This window comes from Lampris incognitus, chromosome 2, assembly GCF_029633865.1.
Source record: "Lampris incognitus isolate fLamInc1 chromosome 2, fLamInc1.hap2, whole genome shotgun sequence".
In the NCBI taxonomy this organism is placed as follows: Eukaryota; Metazoa; Chordata; class Actinopteri; order Lampriformes; family Lampridae; genus Lampris; species Lampris incognitus.
Window position 1 is genome coordinate 70,562,792 of NC_079212.1, and position 24,729 is coordinate 70,587,520.

The 24,729-nt window shown below is 45.7% G+C and overlaps 1 protein-coding gene across 2 annotated transcripts in view; it reads left to right on the forward strand.

The window, feature by feature from the left end:
* The window catches only part of hck (HCK proto-oncogene, Src family tyrosine kinase), a 92,351-nt gene that overhangs the window by 29,290 nt on the left and 38,332 nt on the right, over positions 1-24,729 (forward strand). For both annotated transcript variants that reach the window (XM_056274781.1, XM_056274782.1), the window contains exon 2: positions 10,361-10,501. In XM_056274781.1, coding sequence (XP_056130756.1) covers positions 10,370-10,501 — 132 coding nt within the window. In that variant the 5' untranslated portion in view covers positions 10,361-10,369. The remainder of the gene's footprint in view (positions 1-10,360; positions 10,502-24,729) is intronic.

Here is a 24,729-nt window from a genome sequence, read left to right on the forward strand (position 1 = left end):
GCTGTTCCAGCGAGTGTTGTTTGCAGCAGGAATAGTCTTCGTAGAGTCAAATGCAGCCTCAAATTTGTCTTTGAACTGTGAGCTGCTGTGTAACAGAGTTAAGAAGCGTGATGTTTTGGCAATGCTGCGAGAGATGGCTTTAACTTCCTTCATGCCGTCATTCACAACTAACTGCAGGGAGTGAGCAAAACAAGAAAGACGCTCACCTGATGACCAGAGTAGCTCTGTGTCCTCCACAGAATTCATGTCCTCCCACAGGTGCTCATCATCTAGATTCTCCTCCTCACTCTCACTGTCATCTGACTGCTGTTCTGGCATCTGAACTTTAAAAGCACACTTCATATTGGCAGCATTGTCTGTGACAATATAACTTATCTTCTGACGGATACCACATTCGTCGGTGATCTCCTCAAAGGCAGAAGAAATTCGCTCTCCACTATGTTTGCCTGTGAAACGTCTACAGTCCAGCAAGTAGGATTCAAGGGCATAGGATTCATTTGACTTGTTGCACACATGAGCAGTTACTCCGAGGAAGGAAAGCAGTCTACGATCAGACCAGATATCAGTAGTTAAGGACACTGTTGAGCTTTTCTCCAGCTTCTCAAGAACAGTCTCCTTAACTTTCTTTACCAAAACTGGTATGTGTTTCTCACAAATTGTTCTCCTAGAGATTGGTGTGCTTGTTATCTACAATCTCAAGAAAGTGTTTAAAATGTTCATTTTCCACAAGGGACAGTGGCAGGCAACACCCAATTATCAAATCTTTGACAATGGCATCGCTGATGGCTTGCTGCCTTGGGGAATGGAGACTGTAGATCTGCACTTTCTGGGCAAAGGATGCCATAGTTGGCTGTGTAGCATCTGCCTGTTGTCCAGCCTTGTACTCCAGGAACCTGAAATTGAGGAGGAATTAAAATGATTAAGTCCCACCAATACCAAGAGAGAATTCTCAGAAGATTCAAACGTTACATCTCTAACAGGCATGTGCTTAGTGCAAACAAGCAACAAATTATAGAAGCCAGAGAGACATCATACATCACTATATAGTCAATATATATTCACTTTTTTAAATGAATGAAATCAAATGTCACTTTAAATTACTGCTTTTAAACAAGCTTTTACATTTTTTAGCATTACCCTTACTGAGTTTTTATTGTCTTAAAATGTGCTTTTTAATGTTTTTTTACAATATTTTTTATCAAACAAATTAGATTAACCGTACTCATTCAGTGTTATTGACTTTGAACTAGCTAGCACAGCGTTAGCTTTCTGTCTCATTGTTGAGCCAAACGATCTAATTTCTGCAGCCGAAGCACCAACATGGAGGACGCTGTAGACTAGAAATATCTCCCGATGGTCGCATCTAAAGTTCAACCCATTTACTGCATTTACTGGTGTAGTGAAAAACGTTTGCATTGCATAAGAACCTCCCAAGTAACGCCTGGGGGCTCGACTAATTTCTGGCACCTGGGGGCTCGACTAATACCTGGTGCCTGGGGGCTCTAATAATACCTGGCGCCTGGGGGCTCGACTAATACCTGGCGGGTTCATTGTTTGTTATTCTGTTATCTTGCTTTTGACAATGCTATGCAAGCTAACTTGGCTGTAATATACACTCGGTGCTCTGAAAGTTAGCAAAAAAACGATCGTGGGAAGAAAAGAGCTCATTTTGGCTCAATGTCTTAGGATGGGGTGTTGAAATTTTCAGATTTTAACTTTACCAGTGTAGCTAATTTAAACGGTTAATTTACCTGTCTTTATGCTTCCTCTCAATGTGCCGATAAAAGCTTGACGTTGTCCCGGCGGTTTCTGTGAGTTGTGCACCGCAGAATTTGCACACTGCAGAGTGTTTTCGCTTGCATGTCCTTTTACAGATAAAGTCCTTATGGTTTTGGAAACCAAACTTAATGATGGTTGAGTTTGCCGACATTTTTCATGGCGGGTTTCCCAGGGGCGCAGCGTCTCCAGTCGTCTTGATCCACTCTGTACAGGGGGCGTGTCATTCCGGGTGTCACAAAGAGTGCGTGACACCGGGAAGGCAGCAGCTGCATTCTTCTTTTCTCTGTTATCACAGTGCTGGCCCGGTCTCGACCGGTCTTGATCAAAAATCCCGAGTTCGCCCAGTCCGAGACCGAGACAAGACCGAGTAAAAATGCCTTCGATTCCGAGACGAGACCGAGACCCTTAAAAAGTGGTCTCGAGACCGGTCTCGAGACCAACACCGATCTCGAGTACTACAACACTATGGGAAAGTATGTGGTTAGGCTTTGGTGTGAGCCTTTTGATAATTATATAGTGAATTAAAATATCAACAGCGCCTTGGATGAATTTACCCAGAAACACCCAGTTAAATCCATGGCGCTGTTATAACTCATATTCCTGACACCCTCTCTTTTACAATGTGGTCACTCGTGGACACTAAAGTGTGTAATGTCTTGTTGCACTGTGCTAATAAAACAAAAAAGATGCAATTGTTTTGTTTGTCATTGCAGAAAATGGAAAACGGAAATTTATATCTTAATTACAATATAACTTTGTTTAAAGAAACACTCAACGGTAGGGAAAGTGCTTAACGAATAGGGAGCAAATAATAATAATAAGGATCATAATATATATATATTATATATATATATATATATATATATATATATATATATATACAGTGCTGCTTGAAAGTATGTGAACCCCTTGAGCAGTTTAGATGTTTCTGTTGTTTTACCATGATTTTCTTATTTTATCATCACCAGTTTTTATGTATGAAATGTCAGATATATGTTTACCAATTGCATGTACTTGTTTAGTGGGACTTGTTTAAGTAGCCCAAAAACTACATGAAACATGGAATTAGGGTATGTGCAAAAGTAAGTGAACCCCCAGCTGCATTGGTTAAGTCAAGCAGGTAACAGACTCGGGTGAAACACATTTGGGTGCTTAATTAATCATTTAGGCAGACCAATGAAAGGAGACATCCTTGGGAAAGGGTTTGGCCTGCACTAATTAAAAGAGAGAGGAAACCAACCAAACCACTGTGGTCCCATACAAATCAACAATGCCGAGAGCAAAGGAGATATCCGAGGACATGAAGAAGAGGGTAGTGATAGCCCATCAGTTTGGGGAGGGATATAAGACCATCTCCAAAAGATTCCAGCTCCATCCATCCACTGTAAGACAAATAATTTACAAATGGAGGGCCTTCAACATGACAGCAACTCTGCCTAGAAGTGGACGCCCATCAAAACTATCACCCAGAAGCACCAGAAAAATAATAAATCAGGTAAAGGCCAACCCACACATCACCTCTAGAGAGTTGCAGACCTCTCTGGTAGCATCTGGGACAAATGTGCATGCGTCTACAATCAGACAAAAATTGAATAGCCATGACATTCATGGGAGGGTTGCTAGAAGGAAGCCTTTGCTCTCAAAAAAGAACAAAGCTGCCCATTTCAACTTTGCCAGAGAGCACTTGGACAAACCAGAGGCCTTCTGGAAGTCCATTCTCTGGACAGACGAGTCCAAAATAGAATTATTTGGTCACAATCGAAACCAACATGTTTGGAGAAAAGCCAACACTGCATATTAAGAAAAGAACCTCCTCCCAACAGTGAAGCATGGTGGTGGAAATGTGAAGGTCTGGGGCTGCTTTTCTGCTTCTGGACCTGGACGACTCCATATTATCCAAGGAACCATGAATTCTCCGGCATATCAACAAATTCTGGACCAGAATCTCCTGCCATCAGTCAGGGAGTTGAAGCTGGGACGAAAATGGATTATGCAACAAGACAATGACCCAAAGCATTCCAGCAAAACTACAAAGGAATGGCTTCAGAGAAAGAGGATTCGTACTCTGGATTGGCCCAGTCAAAGTCCGGACCTTAATCCAATTGAAATGTTGTAGTGAGACCTGAAGAAGTTGGTACATACCAGATGTCCCTCCAACCTCTCTCAACTGGCTGAGTTCTGCAAGGAGGAGTGGGCAAAAAGCCCCATAAGCAGATGTGAGAGACTGGTTAGCTGTTACAGAAGACGTTTGGTTGAAGTAATGGCTGCAAAAGGAGGAGCCACAAGCTACTAATACAAGGGTTCACATACTTTTGCACATGTTAAATTTTCAGTTTTTGTGAAATAAACCACCTTCGTTGAATTAAATAATGAAAATATATCGCTTTGTGTGTGTGTGTCCATTATTTGGAAGGTGTGCTTTACAATTTGGGATTTGGATGTATGTGTAATAAGCTTATTTTAATGTTTTTTACAAAAACAGTGACCATGTCTGGAGGGTTCACAAACTTTCCAGCAGCCCTGTATATATATATATATATATATATATATATATATATATATATATATACATATAATTATAATATTAAATTGCAGTTCTATCCTGTGAAATTACAGGAAATTCCTGGCAACTGAGTAGCAGTAAATATAGTAAATATTCATAAATTACAGCATTTTACTCTAATCAATCACAGTAGCCCGTTGTATATTAACAATACATTATAATATTAAATTTACATTAAAATTCCTGTATATTGCTTTCTGTGGATTTACTGCAGGTAGTTGCTAGGAATTTCCTGTAAAATAGATAATTTTCTAACAGTGATGCTCAAAGCGTCTCTTGCTAGCGGTGCATCTGAGGGTTTGTCTCATCATCATCATCATCAGAATACTTTATTTACAAGGTGGATAATGTGTCAGATCTGGCGAGCGGGACCAAGGTTTATCTGACATCAGCAACACATTATTTGCTGATGTGTAACGAAGTCAAGCTGAAGGCTCATGTTATCTATTACTATTGTGTTTCCAATGTTGTAGAGAGTGATACATAAAAAAGCATTACAATTCTGATACATCCACTTGTACGCTAGTTTGGCAAGTTAGTCCAAGCCCCCTGTGCCATGAGGGGGTTTGGACAGAGGGATGGAGGCAAATATCGTCAGTCAGATATATTTATTATGACATATATATACATATACTGAGAGCTTTCCCAGATAGCAAAATTGCTGTGGCCCGGACCGTCCCACACCCGACACTTTCATCCGGCCCACATACCACGTGGAATGATGGCACTTGGGCGGTTTGCTCCTGTTTGCCAGATCTGGGCCAGAACCAAGCCACAGCAATGCTGCATGTACCATATATTTGGCAAAGGTGGCCCATATTTGTTTTGTGATATTTGGGCCATATTCACTATTTACCACACGGGCCACTTCAGGGTCACATCCAGATCACATGTTGCCGAGAGCACCGCATCTTTGCCAAAAAAAGGTCCACATTTGATTTGGCAGATTTGAGCCATATTTGCTGTTACACATGTGGGCCACTTCAGGCTCACATCCATTTTGTCAGGGCCAGAAGGAGGCCATCAGTGCCGCATCATTGCCTGAAGTGGCCCACATCCGGATGCTGTCTGGGTTCCTAGTCTTTCCCTGGATGGATGGATGGATGGATGGATGGTTGGATGGATGGATGGATGGAGAAAGAGGATAAAGGAATATAAATGTGGGTAGGCTTATGATCGGATAATGGTGAAGGTAGAATGTCAAAACATTTTTTCAGATCTTTTGGAGATAAGCCAATGATCAATACTTTGCTGGCTCGATAGTGACTTGTTGCACCATGTATATGAGTTGTGTAATAGTTGGGTATCTCCATGTATCAGTTAAATTAAATCTGTGTATGAACATCTTCACTTGAGAACTAGGGGAATCACAGCTCCCCAATGTGGTTATCCAGCACAGTATTTAAGTCTCCTCCGAAAATTATGGAAGAATTTGCAAATTTAGATAACCGGTGAAATAGTCGTCTTTCTAATCTGTCAGTATAATAATTATTCTGTGTTTATGTGTTAAAACCCAAATCTGTTTGGGTTAAAACGCAGTTTGTGAGTTAAAAACATAAATATTAACTATGGTGTAGTTAAAAGTTTGCAATTTCAAGCACAAGGACTATATAATGATCGTCTTTGTCACAGTCGGGAATTAAACATTTCCACTAAAACTGTTTTTCAAAATGCAAACACCAGCCGAGCGTTCTGATCCATGACACAACCAGAAATACCATTCTTGTATGAAACAAGTCAGTTTTATATCGTCTGCCATGTGGCCATGTACGTAGCTCGGTGTTTGATGGGATTTCACCTTAATAGAAAACGTGTGGTCACTAAGAGTGTACTAACAAGGGGATGAGAGCAGCAACCCTTTTTTTTTAACATAGCTGAACATGTGGTGCAGAACCAAATCACATTGTGGGAACATGAGGATAGAGTAAAATATGCTCAGCTGGCAACCTTATCAATATTAAGGTATTCAGTCACAAATATTGTTATATTTGATTTTATCAGTATAACCCAACCGTAGCTGTACATGAGTTTCAACTACTCTTTGTGGCTCTCCTCGTCCTCTGGCAGACCATGAAGAGATCTGTTTCTGCAGACCATGAAGAGCTCTGTCTCTGCAGACCATGAAGAGCTCTGTCTCTGCAGACCATGAAGAGATCTGTTTCTGCAGACCATGAAGAGCTCTCTCTCTGCAGACCATGAAGAGCTCTGTCTCTGCAGACCATGAAGAGATATGTTTCTGCAGACCACAAAGAGATCTCTCTTTAGACCATGAAGAGCTCTCTCTCTGCAGACCATGAAGAGCTCTGTCTCTGCAGACCATGAAGAGATATGTTTCTGCAGACAGCTGCAAACAGCACATTTGACACGGCAGCTTTGCTCATCATGCTGCAAATCACTTGTCAGTCTTGAAGCTCGTTGTTCTGAGGACATGTACAATATGACAGTCATTATGTGGCTCTTAGGAGAAGTTGAGCAGAAGCAGGTTTATAAAAATTATGGCAGAAATGATGGTCTTATTTCATTGAGGCCCATGTGTAGTGTGAACCATGGGAACAATGCTGACCGACTTTCGTCTGGTAATTTTTTCCTAATATGAGATCAGCGGAATATAAATATTACTCCTTAATCAAGGCCAAGGCTTCAGAGACGCCGTTTTCTGTCAGACCTTTGAGAAAAAGTGAGAAGAGGAAGCAAACGGTACTGTGGCACACAAATAAACATACAACTTTAATTGACTCTATCTTCCACCGAGCCTAATGACCGATTTAAAGTTGTTAAGAGCAAACAATATATAAAGTCTAAATCCCCATGTCAGTTCAGGCAGCCCTCCGCTCTGAAGTCACTCATCATGTGAATGTGGTTTGCCCTCGGCATGCAGGCCTGTTAAGCTGCTGTACACATGGAACGATATGCCTCAACAAAGACGGCACTCACACAGAGTAATACTGGGGCAGTGTGTAAGCAGCATCGGTCATACGACAGCCTCCTCCTTCTACCAGACGAACCCTGGACAGAAGCATCTCACTTGTGGTTCTGCTGGCTGACTGGTGTCTCTTACGGCCTGTTTTACCTGAAACCAGGGGCAGCTCCAGTGCTTTGAGGTTTAGGGGTGTAAGAAAATATCGATACACTCGAGTAAGGCGATACCATCTTTTGTGATGCTGTATCGATTCTCAAAAGCACTATATCGATTTTTAACTGTTTACATGTAAAGGTTTGTAACAAACATGTTGTGCTCTGTGTAACCCCACAACCGCTAGATAACAGTGCTGTAATCTATCTTCAGCCATTTGACTCTCCACTCCAACACAACAGCGTAAACTGAGACAGGAAGTAGCAGCATAAGCACAAAGAACACAGGCCTATGAAATCGCAGTATATCGCCTTGCTTACAGTATCACGGTATATTGAATCGTAACCCCTGTATCGTGATACGTATCACATTGCCAGATTCTCACCAGTACACCGTCCTATTTGGGTTGAAGCAGAAGATAGGCAAAGTTCTTTTTAAATACACAATCACACTCTTTCTATAAGACTAATAAAGAGGAACAGGATTAAACAAACAGATAGAGGAGGAAATTGTGTTTACATCTTAAGTATCCTTCAGAACACAGGAACTTCCTGTGTGTAACTGGTGTAGTGAAAGATTTTCCGTGTCAAACTATGGTCACTCAAGCTCTTCACAAGTCTCTCCAGTGCCATATTTAAATGACAATTAAAAAGTGACAGAACTAAGCCTAATGAAAACCCACAAGTGCGCCACGTGGGAGGTGCTTTGTGCTGTGTGCTCAGTGTGCTGGTTGTGTGTACATGCATCGCCCCGTGTTACTACAGGAGGCACCGATGCTTATGGTCGAGATGGAGCCATTTAAAGAAAGGTGCTTTTTAGATCGATGCTAGAAATGCTTTATTTTTGAAAAATCACATTTGCAAACCTCGTTTTTAGAGTCAGTCGCCTAAAAAAGAATGTGCGATCTCTACGCGAGTCTTCACGCAGGTGTGATGGCGAGGTGAGATGTGCCCTGTCAAAGACCTCTAAGATGACAAGTCTGTTTGCATGGTAGCAATTATTGGGGCCACTATCTGCCCGTCCTGTCATGCTGATAAAGATCATTTCCTTCCTTTAGTTACTATGAAACAATCTGCTTCTCTGAGGCCAGCAAGCGTAAAACTCTTTCTCTCTCTTTCTCTCATCCCGCTCTCCCTATTGCTTCTTTGTCAGCCAAGATGAGCCATAAAACAAGTCTTTTATTAGCTGCAACACAGACTGCCTCTCTGTTGGCTCTTTTATGAGTCTGTGCCTGATTTCCATCTTGCAGCATCTCTGTGCCGCGCTCCAGAGGACCGCATGCACAAACACACAGTATGACAACCCAGCAGCCATGCAGGCTTCTGCAGGTGATGCAAATGAGCACTGCGGCTTGTTTCTGCGCCATAGTGTTTTCACTACCAATCCACACATGAATGAGTCTTTCACTGCTACTCCACTTCTGCTATCACCAGCTGTTGTGGCCAACGGACCGGAGGAGGTCCAAGGAGAAGCTAATAGTGATCACTGAGGCGGAACATTCAAACAGTTACCAGCAGTCAGTGGCTGTGGTTTCAGTGGTGTTCTGCTGCAGGTCAGTAGAAACGTTTAGAGTCAAAAGGCAATCCTTTCCTGTCAGTGCGGAAGTAGTGGTACTTCCAGAAATAGAATTCAGAACTCTTAAAGCAAAAACACAAAAATAAAAAAACAGTTGCTCCAAAGTAAATAAAAATCTGTTTCCAACATTTAAAGAATCAGGATATCAGGTACTCAGGATGAAAGTGTCCTGAGGGCTGAAGACACAGGCACCATTCCCCATCTCTCCCTGCAGTGGTGGAGATGGACTGGGTACATCGTCATGTGACTCGTCACGCCCGCTCAACTCAGGTGAGAAGTCCCAATACAGTTAAAGTAACAGCCCAGAAACTGGTCGATGCTTTGAACCCAAGCCTGGATCCGTCATGCTCCTCAGCTCACCGATCCATAAGCCGAATCCTGCAGCTCTGAGGAACATCTCTTCATGTTGCATCAACACCTGGGTTAGGTTTACCAAGGCCTGATTAGGTTACCAAGGCCGTGTTTTGCCCCATTGTCACAGTATTTGTCTCTTCTTACAGTCTACATGCAGGCATAACAACAGCCACCAGGTCTGTAGTGTTGTCTTCTTTTTTTTGGTGGGGGGGGGGGGTCTTTGTGTCCTTCATGTTAAGGCAGAGCAACAGAGTTTCATTGCAGTCTAACACACATGACAATAAGGTTGAAGTTGAACCGCAGACCAACCTCCCCCACTGCTTTCATAATGTGTAAGCTGCCACACGCCCTGGTCTGTCATTGGGTTTCTCAGAGCTAAACGTCGAGCTGGGTTAAGTGGAGGAAGGAGGTTGCAGCATTCACTGCATCAGTCATTGAACATAAACTCTCGAGGGGCTTCTTTTCTAAATTTCTTTTATCCAACTGTAGGAAAAAGGCTATTTTATTCCAATGTAATTTTAAAATCCAAGTGATTCTTCCCTCACAGCATGTGATATGTATAAATAGTGTATATGATATATCAGTAAAGCCCATGTAGTCTAACTATTTCAACAGCAAGGACCCTGCAATGATCTGAAGTTAAAAGTTGTACTTTGCCCTCCCTTGCATCTTTAGCTCTTCTTTAGAAAGGATTACAGGGTGGACTGAGGTGAAGGTCTTACAAAGTCAGCCTCTAAAAGACCAATAAGCTGTTTTTCTGCAAATGTAATAATCCTCTGAGAAATCTACCCGGTCTCACTGCTTTTGTTTATTCAAACAGCAAAAAAACAAAAACAAAAGTAGAGCGAGGGAGAAATGAGAAAAGCTCTGGTTGGATTTGACATTTGGTTCCAGAGGTGGAGGACTGCTCCACTAGGGGGTCCACACTACTTCCTCATCCAGTCTAATGCTGGCAGAGTAACTAACACCTGTGCCATGCCTCCAGATCCATAAGCCATGTTCTATGTGTCCGACAGACCCCCGCCATGGGCTGCGTCGGTTCCAAGAAGGAGCAGGAGTCGCTCGGCAAAGGAATGGGCAGCGAGCAGTTGCAGAGCCGCTCCCAGACCCTCCACTACGTGAAAGACCCCACCACAGGGACCTCCACCTCCAAGGCCGTAAGTGAAGGAGAATGGCAGCAGACCAGGCACCTCATGTATCAGTCGTTACTATGGGCAAATTTGTTCTTACACACTCATGGAATTTTTTTAGCCCTCAAGATTGTCGGACAGTCAGCAGCAAAGCATGATGGTTATTTGTAATTCCTTCCTCCTAACATCTATTGTCTACCTCTTGCAACGAGCAATCATCCAGGCCTGCAAAGACATCAGTGTTAGCCAGTCAGTGTCTAAATTCAGGGGTTACCCAGGTTCTACACTGGTCTCTGAGACAAACGTCTGGGCAAAAAAATCCCATGGGTGTGTATGAACATATTTGCCCATAGTAACGATGATACATGAGGCCCCAGAAGAGTGAATAACAAGAGTTAAGAGAAGAGAGAAAGAGACAAAGAGCAAAATGAAAGAAATAATGGTTAAAAGTGTAAATAAGGAAGTGAACAGCCACACTGGCATGGCAGCAATAGTTGTTAGTAAAGCCACAGCAGGGTTGTTTCCCTGTAAGCCTGCAGACAGGCTGATGTGGACCTGATGTACACTCCGTGTGCCATGCTGTGTTCCGTGCTTGGCCGGCACTTTGCATAATGGCCAGACTTTGATCTATGGCATGGTTAGACTAGCTGTTTGTGGTTCCTCTGCTCCCTGCTTCCTGTGTGCTGACTGTCATAAACTCTGTCACCCTCGATGAGGAAAGAGGAAGTGACACAGAAGCAGAACTGGAACACAGAAAAAGAGGACTTGTGTGCAAAACTTGGGTAATAACCAAGTTGTGGACCTGCCTCTGTTTTCCTACAGACACACTGGTCTGCCCTTTCTGGTCCACAGTGTGTCCAGCATGTGAAGGCAAAACCCCTTCCACCACCAACACAGCTTAACCCACCGCTGACACAAACTAACCCACAACCAACACAACTTAACCCACCACCAGCACAACTTAACCCGCCACCGACACAACTTAACCCACCACCAGCATAACTTAACCCACAACCAACACAACCTAACCCACCACTGACATAACTTAACCTGCCACCAATACAACTTAACCCACCACCGACACAACCTAACCCACCACTGACACAACTTAACCCACCACCGACACAATTTAACCCACCACCGACACAACTTAGCCCACCACCGACACAACTTAACCCACCACCGACACAAATTAGCCCACCACTGGCACAACTTAACCCACCACCAACACAACATAACCCACCACTAATACAACTTAATTCACCACTGGCATAATTTAACCCACCACCAGCACAACTTAATCCGACACAATTTAACTCACCACTGACACAACATAACCCACCACTGACACAACTTAACCCACCACTGACAAAACCTTACCCACCACCATCACAACTTAACCCACCACTGGCACAACTTAACCCACCACCAACACAACATAACCCACCACTAATACAACTTAATTCACCACTGGCACAATTTAACCCACCACCAGCACAACTTAATCCGACACAATTTAACTCACCACTGACACAACTTAACCCACCACTGACACAACTTAACCCACCACTGACACAACCTAACCCAACACCGACACAACTTAACCCACCACCGACACAACTTAGCCCACCACTGATGCAACTTAACCCACCACTGACAAAATTTAACCCACCACCAGCATAACTTAACCCACCACCGATACAACTTAACCCACCACTGACAAAATTTAACCCACCACCAGCATAACTTAACCCAGCACCGACACAACTTAACCCATCACCAGCACAACTTAACCCACCACCAGCACAACTTAACCCACCACCGACATAACCTTACCCACCACCATCACAACTTAACCCACCATCGACACAACTTAACCCACCACCATCACAAATTAACCCACCACCGACACAACTTAACCCACCACCAACACAACTTAACCTGCCACCAACATAACATAACCCACCACTAATACAACTTAACCCACCACCAGCACAACTTAACCCACCACCGACACAACTTAACCCGCCACCGACACAACTTAACCCACCACCAGCACAACTTAACCCGCCACCGACACAACATAACCCACCACTAATACAACTTAACCCACCACCAACACAACTTAACCTGCCACCAACATAACATAACCCACCACTAATACAACTTAATCCACCACTGACACAACTTAACCCACCACCAACACAATTTAACCCACCACCAACACAACTTAACCCACCACCGCCACAACTTATCCCGCCACTGACACAACTTAACCCATCACAAACACAACTTAATCCGCCACCGATACAACTTAACCCACCACTGACACAACTTATCCCGCCACTGACACAACTTAACCCACCACAAACACAACTTAACCCGCCACCGACGCAACTTAATCCACCACCGACACAACCCGCCACTGACACAACTTAACCCACCACAAACACAACTTAACCCGCCACCGACGCAACTTAATCCACCACTGACACAATTTAACCCACCACCAATATAACGTAACCCACCACCGACACAACTTAACCTGCAACCAACACAACTAATCCTGCACCAACACAACCTAACCCACCACAAACACAACTTAACCCACCACCGACACAACTTAACCTGCCACCGACACAACTTAACCCGCCGCCGACACAAATTAATCCACCACCGACACAATTTAACCCACCACCGACACAACTTAACCCACCACCGACACAACTTAACCCACCACTAACACAAACTAACCCACCACTGAAACAAACTAACCCACAACCAACACAATTTAAACCACCACCACCACAATTTAACCCACCACTTATACAAACTAACCCACCACCGGCACAACTTAACCCACCACCAGCACAACTTAACCCGCCACCGACACAACTTAACCCACCTCCAATACAAGTTAACCAGCCCCCGACACAACTTAACCCATCACTGATACAACTTAACCCACAACCGACACAACTTAACCCACCACCGTCACAACTTAACCCACCACCGACATAACTTAAACCACCACCGTCACAACTTAACCCACCACCGACACAACTTAACCCACAACCGACATAACTTAATCCACCACCGCCACAACTTAACCCATCACCGACACAACTTAACCTGCAACCAACACAACTAATCCTGCACCAACACAACCTAACCCACCACTGACATAACTTAACCTGCCACCAATACAACTTAACCCACCACCGACACAACCTAACCCACCACTGACACAACTTAACCCACCACCGACACAATTTAACCCACCACCGACACAACTTAGCCCACCACCGACACAACTTAACCCACCACCGACACAAATTAGCCCACCACTGATGCAACTTAACCCGCCACGGACAAAACCTTACCCACCACCATCACAACTTAACCCACCACTGGCACAACTTAACCCACCACCAACACAACATAACCCACCACTAATACAACTTAATTCACCACTGGCACAATTTAACCCACCACCAGCACAACTTAATCCGACACAATTTAACTCACCACTGACACAACATAACCCACCACTGACACAACTTAACCCACCACTGACACAACCTAACCCAACACCGACACAACTTAACCCACCACCGACACAACTTAGCCCACCACTGATGCAACTTAACCCACCACTGACAAAATTTAACCCACCACCAGCATAACTTAACCCAGCACCGACACAACTTAGCCCATCACCAGCACAACTTAACCCACCACCAGCACAACTTAACCCACCACCGACATAACCTTACCCACCACCATCACAACTTAACCCACCATCGACACAACTTAACCCACCACCATCACAACTTAACCCACCACCGACACAACTTAACCCACCACCAACACAACTTAACCTGCCACCAACATAACATAACCCACCACTAATACAACTTAACCCACCACCAGCACAACTTAACCCACCACCGACACAACTTAACCCGCCACCGACACAACTTAACCCACCACCAGCACAACTTAACCCGCCACCGACACAATATAACCCACCACTAATACAACTTAACCCACCACCAACACAACTTAACCTGCCACCAACATAACATAACCCACCACTAATACAACTTAATCCACCACTGACACAACTTAACCCACCACCAACACAATTTAACCCACCACCAACACAACTTAACCCACCACCGCCACAACTTATCCCGCCACTGACACAACTTAACCCACCACAAACACAACTTAACCCGCCACCGACGCAACTTAATCCACCACCGACACAACCCGCCACTGACACAACTTAACCCACCACAAACACAACTTAACCCGCCACCGACGCAACTTAATCCACCACTGACACAACTTAACCCACCACCAATATAACTTAACCCACCACCGACACAACTTAACCTGCAACCAACACAACTAATCCTGCACCAACACAACCTAACCCACCACAAACACAACTTAACCCACCACCGACACAACTTAACCTGCAACCAACACAACTAATCCTGCACCAACACAACCTAACCCACCACAAACACAACTTAACCCACCACCGACACAACTTAACCTGCCACCGACACAACTTAACCCGCCGCCGACACAAATTAATCCACCACCGACACAATTTAACCCACCACCGACACAACTTAACCCACCACCGACACAACTTAACCCACCACTAACACAAACTAACCCACCACTGAAACAAACTAACCCACAACCAACACAATTTAAACCACCACCACCACAATTTAACCCACCACTTATACAAACTAACCCACCACCGGCACACCTTAACCCACCACCAGCACAACTTAACCCGCCACCGACACAACTTAACCCACCACCAATACAAGTTAACCAGCCCCCGACACAACTTAACCCATCACTGATACAACTTAACCCACAACCGACACAACTTAACCCACCACCGTCACAACTTAACCCACCACCGACATAACTTAAACCACCACCGTCACAACTTAACCCACCACCGACACAACTTAACCCACAACCGACATAACTTAATCCACCACCGCCACAACTTAACCCACCACCGACACAACTTAACCTGCAACCAACACAACTAATCCTGCACCAACACAACCTAACCCACCACTGACATAACTTAACCTGCCACCAATACAACTTAACCCACCACCGACACAAACTAACCCACCACTGACACAACTTAACCCACCACCGACACAATTTAACCCACCACCGACACAACTTAGCCCACCACCGACACAACTTAACCCACCACCGACACAAATTAGCCCACCACTGATGCAACTTAACCCGCCACTGACAAAACCTTACCCACCACCATCACAACTTAACCCACCACTGGCACAACTTAACCCACCACCAACACAACATAACCCACCACTAATACAACTTAATTCACCACTGGCACAATTTAACCCACCACCAGCACAACTTAATCCGACACAATTTAACTCACCACTGACACAACATAACCCACCACTGACACAACTTAACCCACCACTGACACAACCTAACCCAACACCGACACAACTTAACCCACCACCGACACAACTTAGCCCACCACTGATGCAACTTAACCCACCACTGACAAAATTTAACCCACCACCAGCATAACTTAACCCACCACCGATACAACTTAACCCATCACCAGCACAACTTAACCCACCACCAGCACAACTTAACCCACCACCGACATAACCTTACCCACCACCATCACAACTTAACCCACCATCGACACAACTTAACCCACCACCATCACAACTTAACCCATCACCGACACAACTTAACCCACCACCAACACAACTTAACCTGCCACCAACATAACATAACCCACCACTAATACAACTTAACCCACCACCAGCACAACTTAACCCACCACCGACACAACTTAACCCGCCACCGACACAACTTAACCCACCACCAGCACAACTTAACCCGCCACCGACACAACATAACCCACCACTAATACAACTTAACCCACCACCAACAGAACTTAACCTGCCACCAACATAACATAACCCACCACTAATACAACTTAATCCGCCACTGACACAACTTAACCCACCACCAACACAATTTAACCCACCACCAACACAACTTAACCCACCACCGCCACAACTTATCCCGCCACTGACACAACTTAACCCATCACAAACACAACTTAATCCGCCACCGATACAACTTAACCCACCACTGACAAAACTTATCCCGCCACTGACACAACTTAACCCACCACAAACACAACTTAACCCGCCACCGACGCAACTTAATCCACCACCGACACAACCCGCCACTGACACAACTTAACCCACCACAAACACAACTTAACCCGCCACCGACGCAACTTAATCCACCACTGACACAACTTAACCCACCACCAATATAACTTAACCCACCACCGACACAACTTAACCTGCAACCAACACAACTAATCCTGCACCAACACAACCTAACCCACCACAAACACAACTTAACCCACCACCGACACAACTTAACCTGCCACCGACACAACTTAACCCGCCGCCGACACAAATTAATCCACCACCGACACAATTTAACCCACCACCGACACAACTTAACCCACCACCGACACAACTTAACCCACCACTAACACAAACTAACCCACCACTGAAAAAAAACTACCCCACAACCAACACAATTTAAACCACCACCACCACAATTTAACCCACCACTTATACAAACTAACCCACCACCGGCACAACTTAACCCTCCACCAGCACAACTTAACCCGCCACCGACACAACTTAACCCACCACCAATACAAGTTAACCAGCCCCCGACACAACTTAACCCATCACTGATACAACTTAACCCACAACCGACACAACTTAACCCACCACCGTCACAACTTAACCCACCACCGACATAACTTAAACCACCACCGTCACAACTTAACCCACCACCGACACAACTTAACCCACAACCGACATAACTTAATCCACCACCGCCACAACTTAACCCACCACCGACACAACTTAACCTGCAACCAACACAACTAATCCTGCACCAACACAACTTAACCCACCACAAACACAACTTAACCCACCACCGACACAACTTAACCCGCCACTGACACAACTTAATCCGCCACTGACACAACTTAACCTGCCACCGACACAACTTAACCCGCCGCCGACACAACTTAACCCACCACTGAAACAAACTAACCCACAACCAACACAATTTAAACCACCACCACCACAATTTAACCCACCACTTATACAAACTAACCCACCACCGGCACAACTTAACCCACCACCAGCACAACTTAACCCGCCACCGACACAACTTAACCCACCACCAATACAAGTTAACCAGCCCCCGACACAACTTAACCCATCACTGATACAACTTAACCCACAACCGACACAACTTAACCCACCACCGTCACAACTTAACCCACCACCGACATAACTTAACCCACCACCAATACAAGTTAACCAGCCCCCGACACAACTTAACCCATCACTGATACAACTTAACCCACCACCGACACAACTTAACCTGCAACCAACACAACTAATCCTGCACCAACACAACTTAACCCACCACAAACACAACTTAACCCACCACCGACACAACTTAACCCGCCACTGACACAACTTAATCCGCCACTGACACAACTTAACCTGCCACAGACACAACTTAACCCGCCGCCGACACAACTTAACCCACCACTGAAACAAACTAACCCACAACCAACACAATTTAAACCACCACCACCACAATTTAACCCACCACTTATACAAACTAACCCACCACCGGCACAACTTAACCCACCACCAGCACAACTTAACCCGCCACCGACACAACTTAACCCACCACCAATACAAGTTAACCAGCCCCCGACACAACTTAACCCATCACTGATACAACTTAACCCACAACCGACACAACTTAACCCACCACCGTCACAACTTAACCCACCACCGACATAACTTAAACCACCACCGTCACAACTTAACCCACCACCGACACAACTTAACCCACAACCGACATAACTTAATCCACCACCGCCACAACTTAACCCACCACCGACACAACTTAACCTGCAACCAACACAACTAATCCTGCACCAACACAACCTAACCCACCACTGACATAACTTAACCTGCCACCAATACAACTTAACCCACCACCGACACAACCTAACCCACCACTGACACAACTTAACCCACCACCGACACAATTTAACCCACCACCGACACAACTTAGCCCACCACCGACACAACTTAACCCACCACCGACACAAATTAGCCCACCACTGATGCAACTTAACCCGCCACTGACAAAACCTTACCCACCACCATCACAACTTAACCCACCACTGGCACAACTTAACCCACCACCAACACAACATAACCCACCACTAATACAACTTAATTCACCACTGGCACAATTTAACCCACCACCAGCACAACTTAATCCGACACAATTTAACTCACCACTGACACAACATAACCCACCACTGACACAACTTAACCCACCACTGACACAACCTAACCCAACACCGACACAACTTAACCCACCACCGACACAACTTAGCCCACCACTGATGCAACTTAACCCACCACTGACAAAATTTAACCCACCACCAGCATAACTTAACCCACCACCGATACAACTTAACCCATCACCAGCACAACTTAACCCACCACCAGCACAACTTAACCCACCACCGACATAACCTTACCCACCACCATCACAACTTAACCCACCATCGACACAACTTAACCCACCACCATCACAACTTAACCCACCACCGACACAACTTAACCCACCACCAACACAACTTAACCTGCCACCAACATAACATAACCCACCACTAATACAACTTAACCCACCACCAGCACAACTTAACCCGCCACCGACACAACATAACCCACCACTAATACAACTTAACCCACCACCAACACAACTTAACCTGCCACCAACATAACATAACCCACCACTAATACAACTTAATCCACCACTGACACAACTTAACCCACCACCAACACAATTTAACCCACCACCAACACAACTTAACCTACCACCGCCACAACTTATCCCGCCACTGACACAACTTAACCCATCACAAACACAACTTAATCCGCCACCGACGCAACTTAACCCACCACTGACACAACTTATCCCGCCACTGACACAACTTAACCCACCACAAACACAACTTAACCCGCCACCGACGCAACTTAATCCACCACCGACACAATCCGCCACTGACACAACTTAACCCACCACAAACACAACTTAACCCGCCACCGACGCAACTTAATCCACCACTGACACAACTTAACCCACCACCAATATAACTTAACCCACCACCGACACAACTTAACCTGCAACCAACACAACTAATCCTGCACCAACACAACCTAACCCACCACAAACACAACTTAACCCACCACCGACACAACTTAACCTGCCACCGACACAACTTAACCCGCCGCCGACACAAATTAATCCACCACCGACACAATTTAACCCACCACCGACACAACTTAACCCACCACCGACACAACTTAACCCACCACTAACACAAACTAACCCACCACTGAAAAAAAACTACCCCACAACCAACACAATTTAAACCACCACCACCACAATTTAACCCACCACTTATACAAACTAACCCACCACCGGCACAACTTAACCCACCACCAGCACAACTTAACCCGCCACCGACACAACTTAACCCACCACCAATACAAGTTAACCAGCCCCCGACACAACTTAACCCATCACTGATACAACTTAACCCACAACCGACACAACTTAACCCACCACCGCCACAACTTAACCCACCACCGACACAACTTAACCTGCAACCAACACAACTAATCCTGCACCAACACAACTTAACCCACCACAAACACAACTTAACCCACCACCGACACAACTTAACCCGCCACTGACACAACTTAATCCGCCACTGACACAACTTAACCTGCCACCGACACAACTTAACCCGCCGCCGACACAAATTAATCCACCACTGACACAATTTAACCCACCACCGACACAACTTAACCCACCACTGACACAACTTAACCCACCACTGACACAACTTAACCCGCCACCGACACAACTTAACACGCCACCGGCACAACTTAACCCGCCACCGACATAACCTTACCCACCACCATCACAGCTTAACCCACCACCAACACAACATAACCCACCACTAATACAACTTAACCCACCACCACCACAACTTAACCCACCACCGACACAACTTAACCCACCACCGGCACAACTTAACCCACCACCAGCACAACTTAACCGGCCACCGACACAACTTAACCCACCACCAATACAAGTTAACCAGCCACCGACACAACTTAACCCATCACTGATACAACTTAACCCACAACCGACATAACTTAACCCACCACCGTCACAACTTAACCCACCACCAACATAACTTAACCCACCACCAACACAACTTAACCCACAACTGACACAACTTAACCCACCACCGACACAACTTAACCCACCACCAGCACAACTTAACCCGCCACCGACACAACTTAACCCACCACCAATACAAGTTAACCAGCCACCGACACAACTTAACCAATCACTAATACAACTAAACCCACAACCGATACAACTTAACCCACCACCGCCACAACTTAACCCACCACCGACATAACTTAACCCACCACCGTCACAACTTAACCCACCACCGACATAACTTAACCCACCACCGACACAACTTAACCCACCACCGACACAACTTAACCCACCACCGACACAACTTAACCCGCCACCGACACAACTTAACCCGCCACCGACACAACTTAACACGCCACCGACACAACTTAACCTGCCACCGACATAACCTTACCCACCACCATCACAACTTAACCCACCACTGGCACAACTTAACCCACCACCAACACAACATAACCCACCACTAATACAACTTAACCCACAACCGACACAACTTAACCCACCACCGCCACAACTTAACCCACCACCGACATAACTTAACCCAACACCGTCACAACTTAACCCACCACCGACATAACTTAACCCACCACCGACACAACTTAACCCGCCACCGAAACAACTTAACACGCCACCGACACAACTTAACCTGACACCGACATAACCTTACCCACCACCATCACAACTTAACCCACCACTGGCACAACTTAACCCACCACCAACACAACATAACCCACCACTAATACAACTTAACCCACCACCAACATAACTTAACCCACCACCAGCACAACTTAACCCACCACTGACACAAACTAACCCACCACCGACACAACTTAACCCACAACCACCACAACTTAACCCACAACTGACACAAACTAACCCACAACCAACACAACTTAACCTACCACCACCACAACTTAACCCACCACCGACAGAACTTAACCCACCACCGGCACAACTTAACCCGCCACCAGCACAACTTAACCCGCCACCGACACAACTTAACCCACTACCAATACAAGTTAACCAGCCACCGACACAGCTTAACCCACCAGTAATACAACTTAACCCACCACCGACATAACTTAACCCACCACCGACACAACTTAACCCACAACCGACATAACTTAACCCACAACCGACACAACTTAACCCACCACCACCACAACTTAACCCACAACTGACACAAACTAACCCACAACCAACACAACTTAACCAACCACCACCACAACTTAACCCAACACCGACACAACTTAACCCACCACCGGCACAACTTAACCCACAACTGACACAAACTAACCCACAACCAACACAACTTAACCCACCACCACCACAACTTAACCCGCCACCGACACAACTTAACCCACCACCAATACAAGTTAACCAGCCACCAACACAACTTAACCCACCAGTAATACAACTTAACCCACCACCGACATAACTTAACCCACCACCGACACAACTTAACCCACAACCGACATAGCTTAACCCACAACCGACACAACTTAACCCACCACCACCACAACTTAACCCACAACTGACACGAACTAACCCACAACCAACACAACTTAACCCACCACCACCACAACTTAACCCACCACCGACACAACTTAACCCACCACCGGCACAACTTAACCCACAACTGACACAAACTAACCCACAACCAACACAACTTAACCCACCACCAACACAACTTAACGTGCAACCAACACAACTAATCCTGCACCAACACAACTTAACCCACCACAAACACAACTTAACCCACCACCGACACAACTTAACCCGCCACCGACACAACATAACCCACCACTAATACAACTTAACCCACCACCAACACAACTTAACCTGCCACCAACATAACATAACCCACCACTAATACAACTTAATCCACCACTGACACAACTTAACCCACCACCAACACAATTTAACCCACCACCAACACAACTTAACCTACCACCGCCACAACTTATCCCGCCACTGACACAACTTAACCCATCACAAACACAACTTAATCCGCCACCGACGCAACTTAACCCACCACTGACACAACTTATCCCGCCACTGACACAACTTAACCCACCACAAACACAACTTAACCCGCCACCGACGCAACTTAATCCACCACCGACACAATCCGCCACTGACACAACTTAACCCACCACAAACACAACTTAACCCGCCACCGACGCAACTTAATCCACCACTGACACAACTTAACCCACCACCAATATAACTTAACCCACCACCGACACAACTTAACCTGCAACCAACACAACTAATCCTGCACCAACACAACCTAACCCACCACAAACACAACTTAACCCACCACCGACACAACTTAACCTGCCACCGACACAACTTAACCCGCCGCCGACACAAATTAATCCACCACCGACACAATTTAACCCACCACCGACACAACTTAACCCACCACCGACACAACTTAACCCACCACTAACACAAACTAACCCACCACTGAAAAAAAACTACCCCACAACCAACACAATTTAAACCACCACCACCACAATTTAACCCACCACTTATACAAACTAACCCACCACCGGCACAACTTAACCCACCACCAGCACAACTTAACCCGCCACCGACACAACTTAACCCACCACCAATACAAGTTAACCAGCCCCCGACACAACTTAACCCATCACTGATACAACTTAACCCACAACCGACACAACTTAACCCACCACCGCCACAACTTAACCCACCACCGACACAACTTAACCTGCAACCAACACAACTAATCCTGCACCAACACAACTTAACCCACCACAAACACAACTTAACCCACCACCGACACAACTTAACCCGCCACTGACACAACTTAATCCGCCACTGACACAACTTAACCTGCCACCGACACAACTTAACCCGCCGCCGACACAAATTAATCCACCACTGACACAATTTAACCCACCACCGACACAACTTAACCCACCACTGACACAACTTAACCCACCACTGACACAACTTAACCCGCCACCGACACAACTTAACACGCCACCGGCACAACTTAACCCGCCACCGACATAACCTTACCCACCACCATCACAGCTTAACCCACCACCAACACAACATAACCCACCACTAATACAACTTAACCCACCACCACCACAACTTAACCCACCACCGACACAACTTAACCCACCACCGGCACAACTTAACCCACCACCAGCACAACTTAACCGGCCACCGACACAACTTAACCCACCACCAATACAAGTTAACCAGCCACCGACACAACTTAACCCATCACTGATACAACTTAACCCACAACCGACATAACTTAACCCACCACCGTCACAACTTAACCCACCACCAACATAACTTAACCCACCACCAACACAACTTAACCCACAACTGACACAACTTAACCCACCACCGACACAACTTAACCCACCACCAGCACAACTTAACCCGCCACCGACACAACTTAACCCACCACCAATACAAGTTAACCAGCCACCGACACAACTTAACCAATCACTAATACAACTAAACCCACAACCGATACAACTTAACCCACCACCGCCACAACTTAACCCACCACCGACATAACTTAACCCACCACCGTCACAACTTAACCCACCACCGACATAACTTAACCCACCACCGACACAACTTAACCCACCACCGACACAACTTAACCCACCACCGACACAACTTAACCCGCCACCGACACAACTTAACCCGCCACCGACACAACTTAACACGCCACCGACACAACTTAACCTGCCACCGACATAACCTTA